The following is a 22,195-nucleotide window of genomic DNA, read 5'->3' as shown; positions in this document are numbered from 1 at the left end:
ACCTGAATTACTAAATCACCTTAAGGAAACCTCCTACTCAACCACTCTACAACTTACTATGGTCTGAGACCTGAGATAAAAACTATCACTGAGTTAAAACCGCTGAGATTTTTGTAGTTGATCTCCTACAGGAGCTGAAGTTTAATGAAACTATTCCTTAAGGGAAAAAAGAAAATCAGCTGAAATTCCCAAAAGGAGCTAGATAATGGCAATATGTTCAAATATTACTCTATATAGTACTTGCATTCATCTGTTAGTGGGTTGTAGTGGTGGGTGTAGTAAAAATTATCTAACTCAGATCCATCAGTAAATTGATAATTTTAATAAGCACCTAGACTTCTTTAAAATTTTATTATCTGTGAGCAACACATGTGTTTAAGATGGGAAACTGTAAAAGGCACAAAGTTATGCAAAGGATTTAACAGACACATGAATATCAGATTACAACTGATTTTAATAGATGCTTAGATTCATCTTTTTGTTATATCAGTCAATAAATCATAAGTATGTGAAAAAAATCAAACAAGTTTTTTATTAATATGTAAAGCCAACTGTTATTTTTAAGCCACCAGTTGTATTTTGTCAATAATGAATGAAAGAAAACGCAAGTTTTAGACTAAATATTACAGAACATTAAATACAAATAAAAGTGATTCCTCTTGTCTTCCCCTTTAACTCCCAGTGCTCTTGGCCTCTTTATGATGTCACCTCTCAACATCATTAATTTGAACTTACAGTGCTTAAGTCCTGGCAAATCATAGGTGGGGGAAATGTCTGTACCAAGATTGTAAGTCCTCTTGTCAAATTTTATGTTTTAAAATAACTGAAATGCTATAGCTAGCTTTATATTTACCCTCTTTAGTGTAAAGAGATGTTTGTTATATTATTATCATTCGTTATAAACAAGAGAGTATGTGTTTAGCAGACAAACATTCACAAGCAGTATCAGAGGTTGTTTTGATATAAAAATTAACTAGTTTATTCACTTCAGTAAAATATAAAACATAGCTATGGATAAGGCTTTTTCAATGTGATCCTTACCTCATGTATTCTTATTATACGGTATTTTCTTTTTTTTTTACTTTTTTTACTTTTATTATGTTATGTTAATCACCATATACTACATCATTAGTTTTTGATGTAGTGTTCCATGATTCATTGTTTGCATATAACACCCAGTGCTCCATTCAGTACATCCCCTCTTTAATACCCATTACCAGGCTAACCCATCCCCCTACCCCCCCCTAGAACTCTCATACTGTATTTTCTAATATACAGAAGAAAATAATTCATGGTTTTCATTCATGGGAACTACCACCTCCTTAGAGATCATTTGGAAATTTATGAGCATTTTTTTTTTTTTATGAGCATTTTTTTTTTAAATGTCACAGTGACTGAGAAGTCTACTGACCTTTAGAGGGCATGGGTCAAGGGTGATAAACCTTCGGCAATAATTTCTTCTTCAGAAATACTGAGTAAGCAAAAGTACTTTGCAATGAAAAGCAGATTATCCAGACAAGGGAAGTTTGATGATAGTAGTTTCCTAATGCTTAATTTATGTTGTGTTGAAATGAAGTAGGGAAAGAAGACCTTCAATTATGTAAGCCTTTTTACCATGTAGGCTTAGAACAAAGGTGAAGGGATAGAACTGTGAAATAGAAAGGAAAGTGTCACTGGTTTTTCTTTGGACAGTACTTTTAAAGGAAAGATAAAGCACAAATCTTGAAAATAAACAAAATGGCCTTTATAGGCACTGGTGCCTACTTCATTATAATGCAATCAGTACTTTAAAGGACAATCATCAGTAAAAGGATTCAATGCATTTGTAATGATTAAAGCTGAAGGACTTGCTGGTAATTACAAAACAATCTGTACTCTGGCATATAGCATGACAGAATTACACTATATACTAATTACTTTAAAATGTACACATTTTATGTGTACATTTTAAGCACAATAAAATATTGATGGCATTACTATTATCATGAGCACTGCACGGCTTTCAGAGAAATTCACCAAGAGTTAAAAATTTATTTTTGGTTCTATGACTATTTCTTTATGTTGTTTTCTGGTATAATTCTAAAACTCTCATTTTATCATAGAAGGAAACTGGGTTAAATTCATAATCAAATGGCCTCAAGCATACACAAAAAAATTCTAATAACAAATTCTCATATTTATTTGGATTCAAGTGGCAACTTCCAGTTCACTTAACAGAGAACCTGAGATGAATAATTTCCTACTTTGTTTTTCCTCTGAATTCTATGACAGGACCTTAATTTTAGACTTAAATTTCTATGTCATGGCTATCAACTTAGAGTTGATAAAGAAAATGTCCCTCTTTTAGTTCAGTTTTCCCCCTCCCCACTTATTCCTCTTTAATACCCTTGTTCATCCAAATCTCAACAACTCCATTCCAGTGTTTCACCTCTTGCCTTTTCCTCCAACTCAGGTTGTGTCAGTCAACTCAATCCTTCTTTTTCTAATAGTGAATAGATCTAAGGTTTCTGAGGAAGTGGGAGAGGTTTTCACAAACACTGGGTTATCTAAAAATCAGAACTTTTTAAACTTCCAGTGTTAGCTTCTGGATCTCATATCCACTGTAATTTTTTTTTTTTTTGTCCTTTGAGTTAATAAAGTCCTCTCTTACTATCTTGCCTAGGAATTCACCTTGATATAGAATAAGGTTTATGAACCTTAGCACTACTGACTTTTTAGAAAGAGTAACTCCTTACTGGAGTTGAGGACTATGGAGAGGGCAGGGAAGTCCTCTGCCTTGTAAGTAGTTAGCAGCATCCTGGGTCTCTACCCACTAGATGCCACTATCAGCACTTGCGTGTGTGTACACAATCCCTTCCACACACACGAACACCCCAAAACATACACACAATTGTGATAAAATATCTCAGGCACTGCAAATGTCTACTGGGGTAAGGGATTCATAACAAGCCCAGGTTGAGAAACACTGCTCTAGAAAATGTTAGAAAAAGACAGGAAATCTCACTATACTACACATAAAGCCATCCCTCACCAAGACAATAACCATATGGCAGTTGACCTTTGCCTTAAAAAAGAGACCTCTACAGCAAATATGATGACTCAGGCCCCAGTCAGTCCCTGGAAAATTTTCTGCCAAGTACTTTACGGCCTTATTTGACATATATCTGATGCAGAATCCAAAAATCCAAAATCAGCTGGCAGGATATCTATTATGATTTGTCTGTAGCCATTTTACTATTAAAATTAAACTTAATTGTGGAATGTTGGCTATCTTTCTGGTTTCTAAACCAGAAACAAGGCAAAAATGTTCATTATTTCTATTCAGTCTTGTACTCCAGACCCTATTTTGTTCCATAAGGCAATAAAACATTAAGATTGGAAAGGAAGAAGTAAAATTACCTTTATTCAGAGAGGATATGATTGAGTGGAATATCCAGTGACATCTACAAAAAATTATCTGAAACTACTAAGTGAATGTAACAAGACTATATGATACAGAATCTAATTATATAAATTTTGTTTCTATAACTGGAAAAATAGAAAATATAAATTTAAGAAAACAGCACAATTTTCAATAACATAAAAAACTTTAGAAGTAAGTTTACTGAAATATATGCAAGACATATATAAGAAAACTAAAAATTTTCCTCAGGGAATTTTTTGAAGAAAATTGTTTTTCTTTTCTTTTCTTTTCTTAGATTTTATTTATTTATTTGACAGAGAGAGAGAGAACACAAGCAGGAGGAGTGGGAGAGGGAGAAGCAGGCTCCGTCTGAGCAGAGAGCCTGATGACGCTGATGTGGGGCCATATCCCAAGACCCTGGGATCATGACCTGGGCTGAAGGCAGATGCTTAACCAACTGAGCCACTCAGGCGCCCCATGGAAAGTTTTATATACATATATATAAACATATATAGGTATAAACTGATATTTTTAACATCTGCAATAAATATATATCCTCTGATTCAATTTATACCCTTTTATAGCTACTAAAACAGCTAAAATTAAAGATTAATGACACCAACAGTCAGCAACAGTGTAGGGTATCTGACATGTTCACCACTGGTGATGGGTGCAAAATGGTACAACCACGTTAGAATATCACTTGCTATTTTAAAAATAAAGTTGCACATACACATGTTATATGTATGATTCAGCATTTCCACTATAGCTTACCCAAGAGAAGTTCACAAAAAGACTGGACAAGGGGGGTGGAGCAAGATGGCGGAGGTATAGGAGACCTGGATTTCGTCTGGTCCCAGGAATTCAGCTGGATAGGGATCAAACCATTCTGAACACCTACGAACTCAACAGGAGATCGAAGAAAAGAATAGCAACAATTCTCTGAACAGAAAAGCGACCACTTTCTGGAAGGTAGGACGTGCGGAGAAGTGAATCCGAGGCGATATTCGGGAGGATAGATGACGGGGGAGGGGGCCTCCGTCAGCTGCTTCTGGCAAGTGATAGAGCCGTGGAGCACAAAATCGGAACTTTTAGAAGTCGGCTCCACTGAGGGACATTGCCCCAGTGGCTAAGTGGGGGGTGTAGGGTGGTGGAACCCTCAGGAGACAGTGTGGTCTCAGGATCCTCAGGGTCACAGAAAGACCAGGGGTGCCTGAGGGCAGCAGAGCTCCCAGGTATCAGAGCAGGGAAGCTGGCTGCAGAGACAGAGCAGAGGAGTGGGCTCTCAGCATGGGGATGCCATAAACCGTGATCCACGGCACAGCTGGGCCACTGCTCTTCCAGCAGGGACCCAACAAGCGGCAGATCCAGGGAGACTCCCCTTCCTCCCCCAGGAGGAGCAGCGCAGGAGCGCACTGCAGGGATCGACTGGGTTTGGAGACTCCATATGGGGTCGTATGCCCGAGATAGAAATGCTCGGTCACAGGCTGGGCGAGCACAGAGTGCAGCCAGAGACCAGGGGGATGGGAGTAACTGACTGATTTTCTCTGGGGGCTCACTGAGGAGCGGGGCCGCTAGTTCTCGGCTCCTCCAGAGCAGAGATTGGGAGGCCGCCATTTTCACTCTCATCCTCCAAGGCTGCGCCGAAAGCTTGCAGGGTAACAAAAGCTCCCGAGAGCAAACCTGAGCAGATTACTTAGCCCGGACCCTGCAAGGGGCAGAGCAATTCCGCCTCCAGCAAAGACATTTGGGAACTATGGCAACAGGCCCCTCCACCAGATGATCAGCAAGAACAGCCAGCCAAGACCAAGTTTACCAATAGGAGAACAGCAGAACTCCAGCGCTACGGGAATACTGCATATAGAATTCATGGCTTTCTTACCATGATTCTTTAGTCTTTCAAAGTTAATTTTTTTTAACTGTCTCTTTTTTTTTTGAATTTTTCTTTTTCCCTTTTTCAACCAACATCTTATCAATCCCTTTTTTAAAAAACATTTTTCTTTTTCATTTTTAGAGTCATATTCTATCCCTTCATAGTAGCTACCCTTATTTTTGCAATATATATATATATATATGTTGTTCTCTCTTTAAAATTTTGAGATACAGTTTCTTCTAACAGATCAAAATATACCCTAAATCTCTACTGTATGGCTTTGTTCTAGTATCCTGCCTGATCACAGTCTCTCCTTTTTTTCTTTTTTTTTAAAATCCTCTTCTTTCTTTGTTCAAACAACTTCGTATCTTATCAATTCCTTTTATAAAATCTTTTACAATTTTCACTTTACAGTCATATTCCATCCCTTCATATTAACCTTTATTTTTGTACATTATAAGTTTTTCTATCTTTAAAATTGTGGGAGGCACTTTCTTCTAACAGACCAAAGTACACCAAAAATCTAGTGTGTGGCACTGATCTATGCACCAGACTGATCATATTTGATCATATTCTGGTTTTTTTTTTGTTTTGTTCTGTTTTTGTTTGTTTTTATCTTTTTCTATTTTTTTCTTTTTTTCTTTCTTTCCCCCCGGTTTCAGGTCTTTTTTGATTTGTTTAGAGTATATTTTCTGGGGACGTTTTTACCCTGTTAGCATTTTGTTCTCTCATTCATCTATTCTCCTCTGCATAAAATGACAAGATGGAAAAAATCACCTAAAAAAAAAAGAACAAGAGGCAGTACCAACTGCCAGGGACCTACTCAATATGGACATTAGTATGATGCCGTAACTAGAGTTCAGAATGATGATTTTAAAGATACTAGCTGGGCTTGAAAAAAGCATGGAAGTTATTAGAGAAACCCAATCTGGTTAAATAAAAGAAATAAAATCTAACCAAGTTGAAATCAAAAAGGCTATTAATGAGGTGCAATCAAAATTGGGGGCGCTAACTGCTAGGATAAATGAGTCAGAAGAGAGAATTAGTGACATAGAAGACCAAATGATAGAAAATAAAGAAGACGAGAAAAAGAGATAAACAACTACTCGATCACGAGGGCAGAATTTGAAAGATAAGCGATACCATAAGATGAAACAACGTGAGAATCATTGGGATCCCAGAAGAAGAGGAAAGAGAGGGGCAGAAGGTATATTGGAGCAAATTATAGGAGAGAACTTCCCTAATGTGGGGAAGGAAACAGGCATCAAAATCCAGGAGGCACAGAGAACCCCTCTCAAAATCAATAAAAATAGGTCAACAGCCTGACATCTAATGGTAAAACTTACGAGTCTCAGAGACAAAGAGAAAATCCTGAAAGCAGCTTGGGAGAAGGGATATGTAACCTACAATGGTGGATACATTAGATTGGCAACAGACCTATCCACAGACACCTGGCAGGCCAGAAAGGACTAGCATGATATATTTATAGCACCAAACGAGAAAAATATGCAGCCACGAATACTATATCCAGCTAGGCTATCATTGAAAATAGAAGGAGAGATAAAAACTTCCCAGCACAAACAAAAACTAAAGGAATTTGCAAACATGAAACGAGTCCTACAAGAAATACGAAAGGGGTCCTCTAAGCAAAGAGAGAGCCTAAAAGCAACACAGACCAAGAAGGAACACAGACAATATACAGCATCAGTCACCTTACAGGCAATGCAATGGCACTAAATTCATATCTTTCAATAGTTACCCTGAATGTAAATGGGCTAAATGCCCCAATCAAAAGACACAGGGTATAAGATTGGATAAAAAAACAAGACCCATAGATATGCTGTCTGCAAGGGATTCATTTTAGACCCAAAGACACCTACAGATTAAAAGTGAGAGGGTGGAAAACCATTTACCATGCTAATGGACGCCAAAGGAAAGCTGGGGTGGCAATCCTTTTATCAGACAAATTAGATTTTAAAACAAAGACTGTAATAGGAGATGAGGAAGGACACTATATCCTACTTAAAGGGTCGATCCATCAAGAAGATCTAACAATTGTGAATATCTATGCCCCTAACATGGGAGCAGCCAATTATATAAGCCAATTAATAACAAAAGCAAAGACACACATCGACAACAATACAATAATAGCGGGGGACTTAACACCTCCCTCACTGAAATGGACAGATCATCTAAGCAAAAGATCAGCAAGGAAATAAAGACTTTAAATGACACACTGGACCAAATGGACTTCAAAGATATATTCAGAACATTCCATCACAAAGCAACAGAATACACATTCTTCTCTAGTGCCCATGGCACATTCTCCAGAACAGATCACATCCTAGGTAACAAATAAGGTCTCAACCAGTACCAAAAGATTGGGATTATTCCCAGCATATTTTTAGACCATAATGCTTTGAAATTAGAACTCAATCACAAGAGGAAAGTAGGAAAGAAATCAAATACATGGAGGCTAAAGAGCATCCTACTAAAGAATGAATCGGTCAACCAGGAAATTAAAGAAGAATTAAAAAAATTCATGGAAACCAATGAAAATGAAAACACAACTGTTTAAAATCTTTGGGATGCAACAAAGGCAGTCCTAAGAGGAAAGTATATAGCAAATACAAGCCTTTCTCAAGAAACAAGAAAGGTCTCAAATACATAACTTAACCTTACACCTAAAGGAGCTGGAGAACAGCAAATAAAGCCTAAACCCAGCAGGAGAAGAGAAATAATAAAGATCAGAGCAGAAATCAATGAACTAGGAACCAAAAGAACAGTAGAACAGATCAACGAAACTAGGAGCTGGTTCCTTGAAAGAATTAACAACATTGATAAACCTCTGGCCAGACTTATCAAAAAGAAGGAGAAATGACCCAAATAAACAAAATTATGAATGAAAGAGGAGAGATCACAACCAACACCAAAGAAATACAAACAATTACAAGAACAAATTATGAGCAACTCTATGTCAGCAAATTAGATAATCTGGAAGAAATGGATGCATTCCTAGAGATGTATCAACCATCAAAACTTAACCAGGAAGAAATAGAAAACCTGAACAGACCTATAAGCACTAAGGAAATTGAAGCAGTCATTAAAAATCTGCCAACAAACAAAAGCCCAGGGCCAGATGGCTTCCCAGGGGAATTCTACCAAACATTTCAAGAAGAATTAATACCTATTCTCCTGAAACTGTTCCAAAAAATAGAAATGGAAGGAAAACGTCCAAACTCGTTTTATGAGGCCACCATTACCTTGATCCCCAAACCAGACAAAGACCCCATCAAAAAGGAGAATTACAGAACAATATCCTTGACGAACACGATGCAAAAATTCTCACCAAAATACTAGCCAATAGGATCTAATAGTACATTAAAAGGATTATTCACCGCGATCAAGTGGGATTTATCGCTGGGCTGTAAGGTTGGTTCAACATCTGCAAATCAATCAATGTGATACAATACATTAACAAAAGAAAGAACAAGAATCAAATGATCCTCTCAATAGATGCAGAAAAAGCATTTGACAAAGTACAGCATGCTTTCTTTCTCTCTTTTTTTAAAGATTTTATTTATTTATTTATTTGAGAGATAGAGAGCACGAGAGGGAAGAGGGTCAGAGGGAGAAGCAGAATCCCTGTTGAGCAGGGAGCCCAATGCGGGACTCGATCCTGGGACTCCAGGATCATAACCTGAGCCGAAGGCAGTCGCTTAACCAACTGAGCCACCCAGGCGCCCTACAGCATGCTTTCTTGATCAAAACTCCATATCACAAAAGCGATCTATGAAAACCCCACAGCGAATATCATTCTCAATGGGGAAAAACTGAGAGCTTGCCCCCTAAGGTCAGGAACACGGCAGGGCTGTCCACTATCACCACTGCTATTCAACATAGTATTAGAAGTCCTAGCCACAGCAATCAGACAACAAAAAGAAGTCAAAGGCATCCAAATTGGCAAAGAAGAAGTCAAACTCTCACTGTTTGCAGATGATATGATACTTTATGTGGAAAACCCAAAAGACTCCACCCCAAAACTGCTAGAACTTATACAGGAATTCAGTAAAGTGGCAGGACATAAAATCAATGCACAGAAATCAGTGGCATTCCTATACACCAACAAGACAGAAGACAGAGAAATTAAGGAGTCGATCCCATTTATAATTGCACCCAAAACCGTAAGATACCTAGGAATAAATCTAACCAAAGAGGCAAAGGATCTGTACTCAGAAAACTATAAAATACTCATGAAAGAAATCGAGGAAGACACAAGGAAATGGAAAAACGTTCCATGCTCATGGATTGGAAGAACAAACATTGTGAAGATGTCAATGCTATCTAGAGCAATCTACACATTCAATGCAATCCCCATCAAAATACCATCCACTTTTTTCAAAGAAATGGAACAAATAATCCTAAAATTTGTATGGCACCAGAAAAGACCCTGAATAGCCAGAGGAATGTTGAAAAAGAAAAACAAAGCTGGTGGCATCACAATTCCGGACTTCCAGCTCTATTACAAAGCTGTCATCAAGACAGTATGGTACTGGTACAAAAACAGACATATAGCTCAATGGAACAGAATAGAGAGCCCAGAAATGGACCCTCAACTCTATGGTCAACTAGTCTTTGACAAAGCAGGACAGAACGTCCAATGGAGAAAAAGTCTCTTCAACAAATGGTGTTGGGAAAATTGGACAGCCACATGCAGAAGAATGAAACTGGACCATTTCCTTACATCACACACAAAAATATACTCCAAATGGTTGAAAGACCTCAATGTGAGACAGGAGTCTATCAACATCCTAAAGGAGAACACAGGCAGAAACCTCTTTGACCTCAGCCGCAGGAACTTCTTCCTAGAAACATCGCCAAAGGCAAGGGAAGCAAGGGTATAAATGAACTATTGGGACTTCATCAAGATAAAAAGCTTTTGCGCAGCAAAAGAAACAGTCAACAAAACCAAAAGGCAACCAACAGAATGGGAGAAGGTATTTGTAAATGACATATCAGATAAAGGGCTAGTATCCAAAATCTATAAAGAACTTCTTAACCTCAACACCCAAAGAACAAATGATCCAATCAAGAGATGGGCAGAAAACATGAACAGACATTTTTCCAAAGAAGACATCCAAATGTCCAAGAGACACATGAAAATGTTTTCAACATCGCTCGGCATGAGGGAAATCCAAATCAAAACCTCAATGAGATACCACCTCACACCAGTCAGAATGGCTAAAATTAACAAGTCACGAAATGACAGATGTTGGCAGGGATGAGGGAAAAGGGGAACCCTCCTACACTTTTGATGGGAATGCAAGCTGGTGCAGCCACTCTGGAAAACATTATGGAGGTTCTTCAAAAAGTTGAAAAGAGAGCTACCATACGATCCAACAATTGCACTACTATTTACCCCAAAGATACAAATGTAGGGATCCAAAGGGGTACGGGCACTCCGATGTTTATAGCAGCAATGTCCACAATAGCCAAACTGTGGAAAGAGCCAAGATGTCCATTGATAGATGAATGGATAAAGAATAAGTGGCATATGTGTATATATATATACATATATATACACACACACACAATGGAATATCATGCAGCCATCAAAAGAATGAGATCTTGCCATTTGCAATGATGTGGATGGAACTGGAGGGTATTATGCTGAGCAAAATAAGTCAATCAGAGAAAGCCATGCATCATATGATCTCACTGATAGGAGGAATTCTTAATCTCAGAAACAAACTGAGGGTTGCTGGAGTCGGGGTGGGGTGGGAGGGATGGGGTGGCTAGGTGATAGACATTGGGGAGGGTATGTGCTATGGTGAGCGCTGTCAATTGTGCAAGACTGTTGAATCACAGATCTGTACCTCTGAAGCAAATAATACAGTATATGTTAAAAAAAAAAAGTAGAAGAAGATAGCAGGAGGGGAATAATGAAGGGGGGAAATCGGAGTGGGGAGATGAACCATGAGAGATGATGGACTCTGAAAAACATACTGAGGGTTCTATGGGGGAGAGGTGGGAGGTTGGATTAGCCTGGTGATGGGTATTAAAGAGGACACGTTCTACATTAAGCACTGCGTGTTATATGCAAACAATGAATCATGGAACACTACATCAAAAACTAATGATGTAATATATGGTGATTAACATAAAAAAAAACTCAGGAGGAAAAAAAAAAGACTGGACAAAATGTGTATAGCAGCTTTATTCACAATAAGCCAAAACTAAAATAACTCAAATGTCCATCAACAGGAGGATGGAAAAACTCAGTGTAGTGTATATCATGTAAAGGAATACTGCTCTGCAATTTAAAGGAATAAAATTTTCATATATGTAACATGGATGAATAAAAAAAAATCACAGTGAAAAAATCCAGAAACACAAAAGCATATACTGTATAATGTGATTTGTATGAATTTCAAGCATAGGCAAGGCTGTCTGTGGTAAATTAACGGCCCTTTGTGGGGGAGGGGCAGAGTGGATTGACTGGAAACTGGTACAGTGTAACCTATTACTGTGGTTGAAAATTCCTGTACTTCTTAAGGTTGGTTAGGTTAGGGTTAGAGACAAATAAATTTAGTTCTCTTTCATTTTCACTGGGAAGAGTTTATAGGACCCCAAAATAGCCATGATCTGAATACTCTAGTTCTCACTCCCTATGTATATTTACATGTCATAAGCAATTCAATACATTTAACCTTTTGGGAACAGATGGCATTTTTCCACTCTTTCACCTAAATCTGGTTCTGCTGGTGACAGACCTTTACCTCTCCAGGACAATCAAGAAATTTTCTAGACCAGGCTACATTTAGATTCAATTTTTGAAGTTTCTCATTAAAAATAACAACAACAACAACAAAAACATTGTCAGCATATGTTTTAATTTTTCTTTTAAGACTATTGTCTAATCTAATTATCTAAAAAAAAAAAACCTGTAACAAGTCAAAAAGGTTGTTCTTTCTTGATATAACTAGTTTTTGAATTAAGGTTTCTGGATATATATATATAAGGAAACCTAATAACTAATACTTCATCTTAACTAAGGTGAAATGGAAAACAGATTCCACACAATCTGCCTTCACTTCAGGTGCTGTGCACACATCCAGTCATTTCAATATCAATCTCAGTATCTCTGAGCCTTTTTTTTTTTTTAATCTTGGGATTCCTTTTTATTCTTTTAAAAATTTATTTTATTTGAGCATAGTTGTCAATGTTAAACTACTTTCAGGTGTACAACATAATGATTGGACAAGCTTATACATTAAGCTTTGCCCCCAACAAGTATAGCTGCCATCTGTCACCATAGAATGAATGGTATTATAGCACCAACTATATTTCCTATCCTATGGCTGTTATTCCATGTGACTTATTTATTCCTTAACTGGCTTGTATGTTCCACTCCCCTTCACCCATTTTGCCCATCCCCTCAATCCTCCTCCCCTCTGACAGTATCAGTTTGTGCCCTGTATTTATAGGTCTGATTCTGCATTTTGTTTTAGATTCCACATATGTGTGAACTTTACGTAACAAGTACCCATTGTTAACATTGTGGAATGTCATGTATTCATGACATAGAAAGGGAGCTGGGTTTAGGTTTTCCTAAATAAAAAGTTCAGATCCTAATGTAGGGAGACATGGAGGACTTTATTTTCTAGGACAAAAATCTATTTTTTTATTACCACTGGAAAAGGTTTTTTTTTCCTTTAAAGGAGTAAACATATAACTGCATTTGTGGGGTTTTTTTCTTCTTAGTCTGAAAAAATTTAATCTCATTACAGAATACAACTGCCCTTACTCTTGCTTTTAACTATATCTCTGGTACATTTTAAAATGTATAATAAATTTAAAGGCTAAAGACTCTCAACAATGTGGTATCTCCTTCAGTTTCACTTGAAATGGAGCAAGTATTGCCTGAAGACATTATATCCATTTGAGGAAGATGTCTTTTATCCCTAGTTTTCTGAGTTTTTAATTATGAGTTATTTTTTCAAAAATTCTTTTGCATATCTTGAAATGATCAGATGAATGTTATTTGTTATTTGGAATAATTACATGGGTTGATTTACATATGTTAAACTAATTTTACATTCCAGAAAGTAAATCTCAATAACTATGATGTCTTTGCCATTTTATATTATTGTTCAGTAAGATTACTTAACAAGTTGTTAAGGAATTTTTGTCTGTGTTAATGCAAGGTATTGGTCTATAATACTCATATCTGATAATGTCTTTAAGAAGTTTTGGTGTCAGGATTATTTATACTGGTCTCAAAAATGAGTTGAAACATCCTCCTCTTCCTTGTTTCTGAAAAATTTGTGTAGAGTTAGTATTTTTCCTTAATTTTTAAAAAAATTATTGGTAAAACTATCTGGGTCTGTGCTTTTCTTTCTCGGAAGGTTTTTGATAATGGATTCATTTTATTTAATAATTATGAGCCTAGTCACATATTTATTATTTAATCATGTGTCTGTTTTGCTAAATTAGTTTTATATGGAGCTCATCTATTTCACTTAAATAAATGCTGAATTTATTGCCATAAAGTTGTTAATAATATTCCCCATTATCCTTTAAAATCTATATAATTATAAAACTTGCATCAGTCCTGATAATGGTAATTTGTGTTTTATTTATCAGTTCTTCTAGGAGTTAATCAATTTTAATAATCTTTACAAAAAATCAAATTTGGGATTTTTTGCTCTAATTTATTTTCACTTTGACTCTGTCTTAAAGTTTTATTATTTATTCTAACTTTGAATTTATTTTGATATTTTCCTAATTTTAAAGCAAGGATTTAAAACACGGTTTTAGTGGCTCAGTTGGTTAAGTATCTGCCTTTGGCTCGGGTCATGATCTGGGGATCCTAGAATCAAACCCCACCTCAGGCTCCCTGCTCCGCCAGGAGTGTGCTTCTCCCTCTCTCTCTACCCCTACCCCCTGCTCGTCCTCTCTCTTTTTCTCAAATAAATAAGTAAAATAAAAAAAAACTTTAAAATTTTTTTTCTAATATAAGACATTAAAGTTATAAATTCTCCTCTGAACTTTTTGCAGTATTCCATAATTTTAAATACTATGTTATTGTTTAGTTGCTTTTTTATAAGTGTGATTGTGATTTCTGTTTGACCATTGGTTATTTAGAAAGAACTATTTTAAAAAATATTTGTGTATTTTCTATATAATTTTGTTTTTGATTTCTAATTCAATTGTTTGGTGATTAAAGAACATGCCCTAGGGATTATGCAAGGAATTAATGGATCATGCCTATGTACAATTTTTTAAATCTCAAATTTAATAATATTGTTTCATGAACCTGAAATATTTCCTCTTTCAGAGTATTTAAAATAGAAATGTTCATAACTATGGTTGAACATCAAAATTCTTCAGGAATGTATAAATGTACATTGGCTAGATCCAAACCTAGAGATTTAGATATGGTGAGGCAAGTAATTTTAATGAATGTTCTCAGTTAAAAAAACAACAACTATGTGGATGGAGCTAGAAAGTATTATGCTAAGTGAAATGAGTTACTCAGAGAAAGACAAATACCATTATGATTTCACTCATATGTGGAATTTAAGGAAAAAAAACAAGTAAAGGTTAAAAAAAAGAGAGAGAGAGAAAGAGAGGCAAACCAAGAAACAGACACTTAACTACAGGGAACAAACTGATGGTTACCAGAGGTGAGGTGGGTGGGGGGAATGGGTTAAATAGGTGATGGGGATTAAGGAGGGCACTTGTAATGAGCACCGGGTGTTACATGGAAGTGTGGAATCATTATATTGTACACATGAAACTAATATTACACTGTATGTTAACTAACTGGAATTTAAATAAAAACTTTTTTTTAAAGATTTTATTTATTTGACAGAGAGAGAGAGGGAGAGAGGGAACACAGCACGGGGAATGGGAGAGGGTGAAGCAGGCTTCCTGCTGAGCAGGTAGCCCAATGCAGGACTCGATCCCAGGACCCTAGGACCATGACCTGAGCCGAGGGCAGATGCTTAACCAACAGAGCCACCCAGGCACCCCTAAAATAAAAACTTTTTAAAAAAACCACTGGACTAGACAACTTTTTAATCAATATATCCTAAATTTTATTCAATTAAAATCTTTTAATTTTTAAAAAATATTTATTTACTTGAGAGAGAAAGAGAAAATGAGTGGGGGGGTGGTCTGAGGGTTGAGCTGGGAGCCCAACGCAGGGCTTGATGCCAGGATCCCAAGATCATGACCCCAGCGGAAATCAAGAGCCAGATGCTCAACCGACTGAGTCATCCAGACACTCCCCATTGTTTTTTAAGATTTATTTATTTGTTTGAGAGACAGAGAGAGGGCAGGGGCAGAGAGAAATGGAGATACAGTTCTAAGCAGTCTCTGCACTGAGCATGGAGCCCGATGTGGGGCTGGATCCCATGACCCTGAGATCACTACCTTAGCTGAAACCAAGATTCTGGAGGCCTGACAGTGCCACCCAGGTGTCCCAAAATCATTTAAATTTTTATAGAGTGACAAAAATGTGCCAAGTTTTGTGCTGGGAAATAGAGCCTAAATAATCAAGATATTTATTTTAATGTACTATATTCCTCAATTTTTTTCAACTTGAGTATAGTTGACTTACAATGTTACATTAATTTCAGGTGTACAACATAGTGAATAGACTTCTCTATACATTATGCTATGCTCATCACAAGTGTAGCTACCATTTGTCACCATACAACACTATTACAGGGTCATTGCCCATACTCCCTATGCTTTGCCTTTTATTCTCATGCCTTAGTCATTCCATAACTTCAAGCCTCTATCTTTCACTCCCCTTCACATAATTTGCACCCCCACTTCTCTCTGTTTATGGATTTGGTTCTGCTTTTTGTTCATTTATTCACTTGGGTTTTCTTTATTTAGATTCTACAATGGTAGAATCTAAATATGTCCAGCAACATAAAGGTGTTATGTTAGAAAGGAAAGAAGTAAGTAAAGAAAAGTAAGTAAAGTAAGTAAAGAAAAAAGCACTTTTTTCTTAATAATTCTGTAATGTCAAATAAGTAAAATACGATGTGAGCATGTGTGTTTGTATGTGTGTATAAGCCCAAAACTCACATGAGATCAACAATGGCTTTATTTCTGTAATGTAATAGGATGTTGTAAAATAATATTTCTCTATCAGATCTTAATATATGTCTCCATTACAAATAAATAAAATGGGATTATAAAATTCCTCTTTGTGAGAATAAACATGTTCACATAGTACTCAAACAAATGGAAACTTTTAAATGAAAAATACTTTATAACACAGTTTTGTCAGGTGTTCCTAAAGAACAAAACATTTAAAAAAATTAAAATCCATATCAATACTTACAGTGCACACTGACACACACACACACACACACACACACACACACACACTCTCATTCACAGACATACAAGTATGCCATTGAATGATTTGGACTTGCTTAAGTTTGAGAGTATTTTGAGGATCTGATTTTGCTTAATCAGTGCTTTTAAAGTGATGTCTTTGCTAAAATTCAATTGTAAGAGAATCTGGAGCATGAGATAGAGAAAAATAATGCAACCACGAATTCACAATTTTTAAAAAAGTCTATTTCAGATACGGCAATTTGGTAATTTTTAAAATGTTTCTATCTACTTTAGTTATGCTTAAGTTTGTGCTAAAAACACATTTACTCAACTCTATTTCTTCTAGGATTAAGTAATCTTACATAATAGTAGAGAACTGAGAATGCAAAATATTTCTCTAGTTGGTGATGACAAGTGCTTACACATAATAATGATCATTAAATACAGTGATTTTATATAAATTAATTAAAATCTTTCCCTCTTATTTTAATAGCCAAAAAATAAGCTTTGGAACATATGATAATTACATTCCAGGTAAGAAACAATTCAATATTTTTGAAATATGATTTTTAGGATTATGATTATTTTTAAGGATAAATGATTATTATCCTCTATTCAAGGTGATAAAGCAGTAGCTCATGGAATATAATTAAAAGTTAACTTTCTCATGGACTTGGCAACCACTTTCTAAAGATACTTTTTAAAAAATTTTTTTATTGCTATATTAATCACCATACATTACATCATTAGTTTTTGATGTAGTATTCCATGATTCATTGTTTGTGCATAAGACCCAGTGTTCCATGCAGAACATGCCCTCTTTAATACCCATCACCAGGCTAATCCATCCTCCTACCTCCCTCCCTTCTAGAACCCTCAGTTTGTTTTTCAGAGTCCATCATCTCTCATAGTTCGTCTCCCCCTCCGATTTCCCCCCCTTCAATTTCCCCTTCCTGCTATCTTCTTCTTCTTCTTTTTTCTTAAAATATATTGCATTATTTGTTTCAGAGGTACAGATCTGTGATTCAACAGTCTTGCACAATTCACAGCGCTCACTATAGTACATACCCTCCCCAATGTCTATCACCCAGCCACCCCATCCGTCCCACCCACCCCCCACTCCAGCAACCCTCAGTTTGTTTCCTGAGATTAAAAATTCCTCCTATCAGTGAGGTCATATGATACATGTCTTTCTCTGACTGACTTATTTCACTCAGCATAACACCCTCCAGTTCCATCCACATCATTGCAAATGGCAAGAATTCATTCCTTTGGATGGCTGCATAATATTCCATTGTATATATATACCACATCTTCTTTATCCATTCATCTGTCAATGGACATCTTGGCTCTTTCTACAGTTTGGTTATTGTGGACATTGCTGCTATAAACATCGGGGTGCAAGTACCCCTTCAGATCCCTACATTTGTATTAAAGATACTTTGCTTTTGAATCCAACAAAGTTTAAGCAAATATGTCCAGCAACACAAAGGTGTTATGTTAGAAATCATACAATCAGATAATCTTACAGTTGAAAAGTAATGTAGAAACTGGATAAACAATTCACCCATGTCCGCAATGACTTTTACTATATCTACCTTATAAATGGCCAAAAATTCACCAATCTGATGTTGAAGGACTTCATATACCAAACGATTTTCCCTCAAATATTGAGCTTAAATATGCCTTTCTGTACATTTTCTCATTGATCCTGTTTTAGGAGATACACAAGAAAGTGTATTTTCTCTTACATGAAGTATTATACTGCACATGTTTAAATGAAATGAAAATGTCTCTCACTCCCATTGGTGCCCCAAACATCTTTAAACATTTCTCTTATAGTTTCCAGGTAATCTTTCCCTCACAGTCACAATTCTGTAGGTACTCTTTATTTGTAGTTTACTTCATTAATATGCCACTTATCACAACAATGCAGTTCTTATGTGTATAACATTTACTCTTGTAGCTTGGAAAATTATTACTAACTAAATGAATCTTAAGCATTAGCATTTAGATTCAATCATATATTTACTGAATATTTTATAACAAGTACTGTCTGTGCTAAGTACTTTGGAGGCTACAGAAGTCGTTATCATATTTTCTGATCTCAAAAGAATTGTATTCTAACCAAAAGAATTTAAAGCAAAAGTCTAGACTGGGAAAGATAGAAGATTAAAAGAAAGCAGTCAAGATATTTTTTGCTTTATATTACAGACCATATTAGTTTCACAATGACTGTATAGTTTTCTGTAAAACTGATCAAAATAGAAAATAAATTTTTATTTTATTTTCATATATTGATAGCAGAGAATTTCAAACATAACTAAATAAATGAAGCCATAATTTGTATCATCTGTTCATTCATGAAATCTATTATCTTACCGACATTTAAGTTCTGATGAAATATTACTTACTCTAAAACATTTAATGTCTTCTTATTTTAGTCAGTGAATTAAGCAAAAAATCATGGAATCAGCAACACTTTGCCCTGGGATTTCCCAAACCACCAAGGCCAGGAAAAAAAAGGAGATCAAAACCATCCCAACTGCGAGACAATGCAATTCCTGTGAGTATTGGAAAGATCATATAATTTTACTAGTGCTAAACTTGTGAAATCATGTATGGTTATATGTGTTACAGATCAGCGCTGACCAATGGGATTTCTGTGATGATGGAAATATTTTATGGTCTTTGCATTCCAATGTGGCTATTGAACATTTAAAATGAGGCTAGTGCAACTGAGGAATTGAATTTTACATCTCAATTCAATTCAATTCAATTCAATTCACTTGTGGCTTTTAAATACCATATTGGACAGCACAGTTAAAGGCAATTCAAATTCTACTACATGAAGGAAGTAGATCTGTTTTATTTGCATTTCACTATATAAATATTGTTCCCTTATTTCATATTAACTATTTCTTTAGCAACCCCACACTATAGAAAATATGTGTCCAAGAAGCACAAAAATCTGGAGATCCTAATGCGACAGTTAGTATGAACATTCAGAAAATGTCCTCCAGCTGGGGAAACTCCCTCATTAGAATCATGGGATTATATTATACCTTGATAAAGTGCTTCCTCATTTTCTGTAATGTAGCATTCAGGATTCTAAATATTAGAAGATAAGTATTTCTCAATGTTTCTAGAGTCATCATGGGATATGAAATGTTTTTTAAAAAGTTTTACAAGATAAAAATATCATTAACTCTTGTTTATTTTAGGGAGTATTTCCAATCAGTAGTGATCCTAGCTTATTCTGTCATCTCACACTCTGCCTTTCCTTTCTTTCTTTATTCTATTTATTTTTCCATTGTTTGTTAACATCACTTCCAAAGTTTGCTACTTTTCCAATTAAGATTTTGCAAATACTTGGTTAGGAGTTGAAAACAAAATGCATCATTCTGCACAAATTTATGTGCACCAAATGTTACAGCTTTTATCATTGTAGTTTCCTATCTGATAATATTCAATTTACATCTTGCTAAGCAAGAGTTTCAGGTTTTTACTTTTAACTACAGGTGGCATTCTAAATTCCAGAGACTTTGAATGTGATAATAGAGACCAGGATATGCCTGAACATGAAACTATTACATATTAGAGAACAATTAGTTTCTGTGTTAGCCTAGGAATGGAAAGTGCTCCATGCAGAACGTGCCCTCTAAGAATTCTTGAGAACATTGAGAGGGGGGGGGCGAAAAAGCCCTCTCCAGAATCAGAAGAGAGATTCTGGTATGTCATTAGTCAGTGAGGTTTCTACCAATTTTAACATAATATCTTGAGGGAATTATGAAGATCCTCTAAATTGAAATAAGGCCCACAATGAGACATGACTATCCATTTGTCCAAAAAAGGATTAAACTGGAAAAGCAGAATAAACTATGGCATCTACAAATTATCCACTATTTATCAAAACCTAAAATCTTTTAATGGTTGAAGTTAAAATGCATTTGGTATGTGGTAATAAAAGCTGTGTAACATACAAATTGTTCATTATTATTCTAACCAATATTCCAGATATATGATTCAGACAAAATAAAAGAAGGTCCCAAACGACCGTTATGGATGCACAGTTCTTTAATGAGAATTTCTGAGAGACCATCTGAATATTTAGCTGCCAGGAGGCAGCCTCAATATAAAGCAACCCATCGCCCAAAGGAAGATGCTAAAGTAGCAGATGTAGAAAAACGTTTATCTCCAGAAACAGCTAAGAAAGGTAAAGAAGATAAGCAAGCAGACAAGAAGGACATATCGGAATCAGAAATAGTACCCACAGTTTTAAAGGAGCCAAAAATAACTAAGAGAGAGCCAAAGAAAGATAAGGATATAGAAACAGGAACTAAAGATGAAAAAGAGGCAAAAACAGATGCCAAAAAAGAAAGAAAAGATTCAAACAAAGGCAAGGAGTCAGGTACAGAATCTGAAGATGAAAAGAAAGATGCCAAGAAAGATGCCAAGAAAGAGAAGAAAGCGCCAAAGAAGGGCAAGGGGTCAGGTACAGAATCTGAAGATGAAAAGAAAGACATCAAGAAAGAGAAGAAAGCTTCAAAGAAGGACAAGGAGTCAGGTAAAGAATCTGAAGATGAAAAGAAAGACATCAAGAAAGAGAAGAAAGCTTCAAAGAAGGACAAGGAGTCAGGTAAAGAATCTGAAGATGAAAAGAAAGATGCCAAGAAAGATGCCAAGAAAGACAAGAAAGCTTCAAAGAAGGGCAAGGAATCTGCTACAGAATCTGAAGATGAAAAGAAAGATGCCAAGAAAGATGCCAAAAAGGACAAGAAAGGTTCAAAGAAGGGCAAAGGGTCTACAGAATCTGAAGATGCAAAGAAGGATAAGGATGGGAAAAAAGATACAAAGAAACCAGAGGAGAATGATGATCAATCAAAAGACAAGAAAGATGCAAAGAGAAAGGGGAGTAAAAAAGGTAAGAAAGAAGAAAAGAAGGCCAGTGGGACAGATATTGAATCAAAGGATGATGCTAAGAAGGATGCCAAGAAGGATGCCAAGAAGGATGCCAAGAAGGATGCCAAGAAGGATGCCAAGAAGGGCAAGTAAGCCTTGAATAATAATTCAAAAGCATTTGATAAACAATTTTAGGAGTCTGAAACTGAATATAAGTGACAAGGGGATTCAAAGAATTAATCAAATAATTTTTAAAATGGGGCAAAGAAGAATACAAAGAAAGATTCAGAAAAGCATCATAAAAATATAAGAAAGTTATGAAAAATTGAGATAATTCATTGAAGAACTTGGAGGATACTTATGCTAAGTTTGGGGATATGAAAGATTCAATGAAAGATCCTTAGAAAGGTTGAAAGAAGAATATTCAATTCAGGTTGTAGAAATTAATGACACTGGATCTATGGATACAAAACAAATAATAAATAAATAAATAAAGGCTTAAAAAAAAATTCCAAGGAGGCAGATGTTCAATCTATAGAATCAAACAGCCTGAAGCTGCATCCATAGGAGTAATGAGAGGCAGTCAAAAAAATTTCAGAAACTGTACTTTCAAATAAATGCAAATACAAATTAAAGGTAGTGTTCCTTAAAAA

At 35.8% G+C, this 22,195-nt stretch overlaps 1 protein-coding gene across 1 annotated transcript; it reads left to right on the top strand.

Annotated features, from left to right (window-relative positions):
• Positions 1–738: 738 nt before the first annotated feature.
• Positions 739–22,189, top strand: CYLC2 (cylicin 2). Its single transcript, XM_025888409.2, has 4 exons — positions 739–787; positions 17,134–17,174; positions 19,085–19,206; positions 20,658–22,189. Exons 1-4 carry the CDS (start codon positions 771–773, stop codon positions 21,693–21,695), a joined length of 1,218 nt encoding a protein of 405 aa, XP_025744194.2. The 5' UTR covers positions 739–770; the 3' UTR covers positions 21,696–22,189.
• Positions 22,190–22,195: the final 6 nt, after the last annotated feature.

This window comes from Callorhinus ursinus, unplaced genomic scaffold (assembly GCF_003265705.2).
Source record: "Callorhinus ursinus isolate GAN/ISIS: 27379988/994484 unplaced genomic scaffold, GSC_fseal_2.0 scaffold24, whole genome shotgun sequence".
NCBI lineage: Eukaryota > Metazoa > Chordata > Mammalia > Carnivora > Otariidae > Callorhinus > Callorhinus ursinus.
Note: the sequence above shows the minus strand (reverse complement) of the source record. Positions and strands in the feature narration are given on the sequence as shown.

Excerpts from the sequence above, each read along its gene's own strand:
- CYLC2 (XM_025888409.2), top strand. Across the intron at positions 17,175-19,084 it reads ATATGATAATTACATTCCAG|TCAGTGAATTAAGCAAAAAA; the intron begins GTAAGAAACAAT and ends TTCTTATTTTAG. Across the intron at positions 19,207-20,657 it reads TGCGAGACAATGCAATTCCT|ATATATGATTCAGACAAAAT; the intron begins GTGAGTATTGGA and ends CCAATATTCCAG.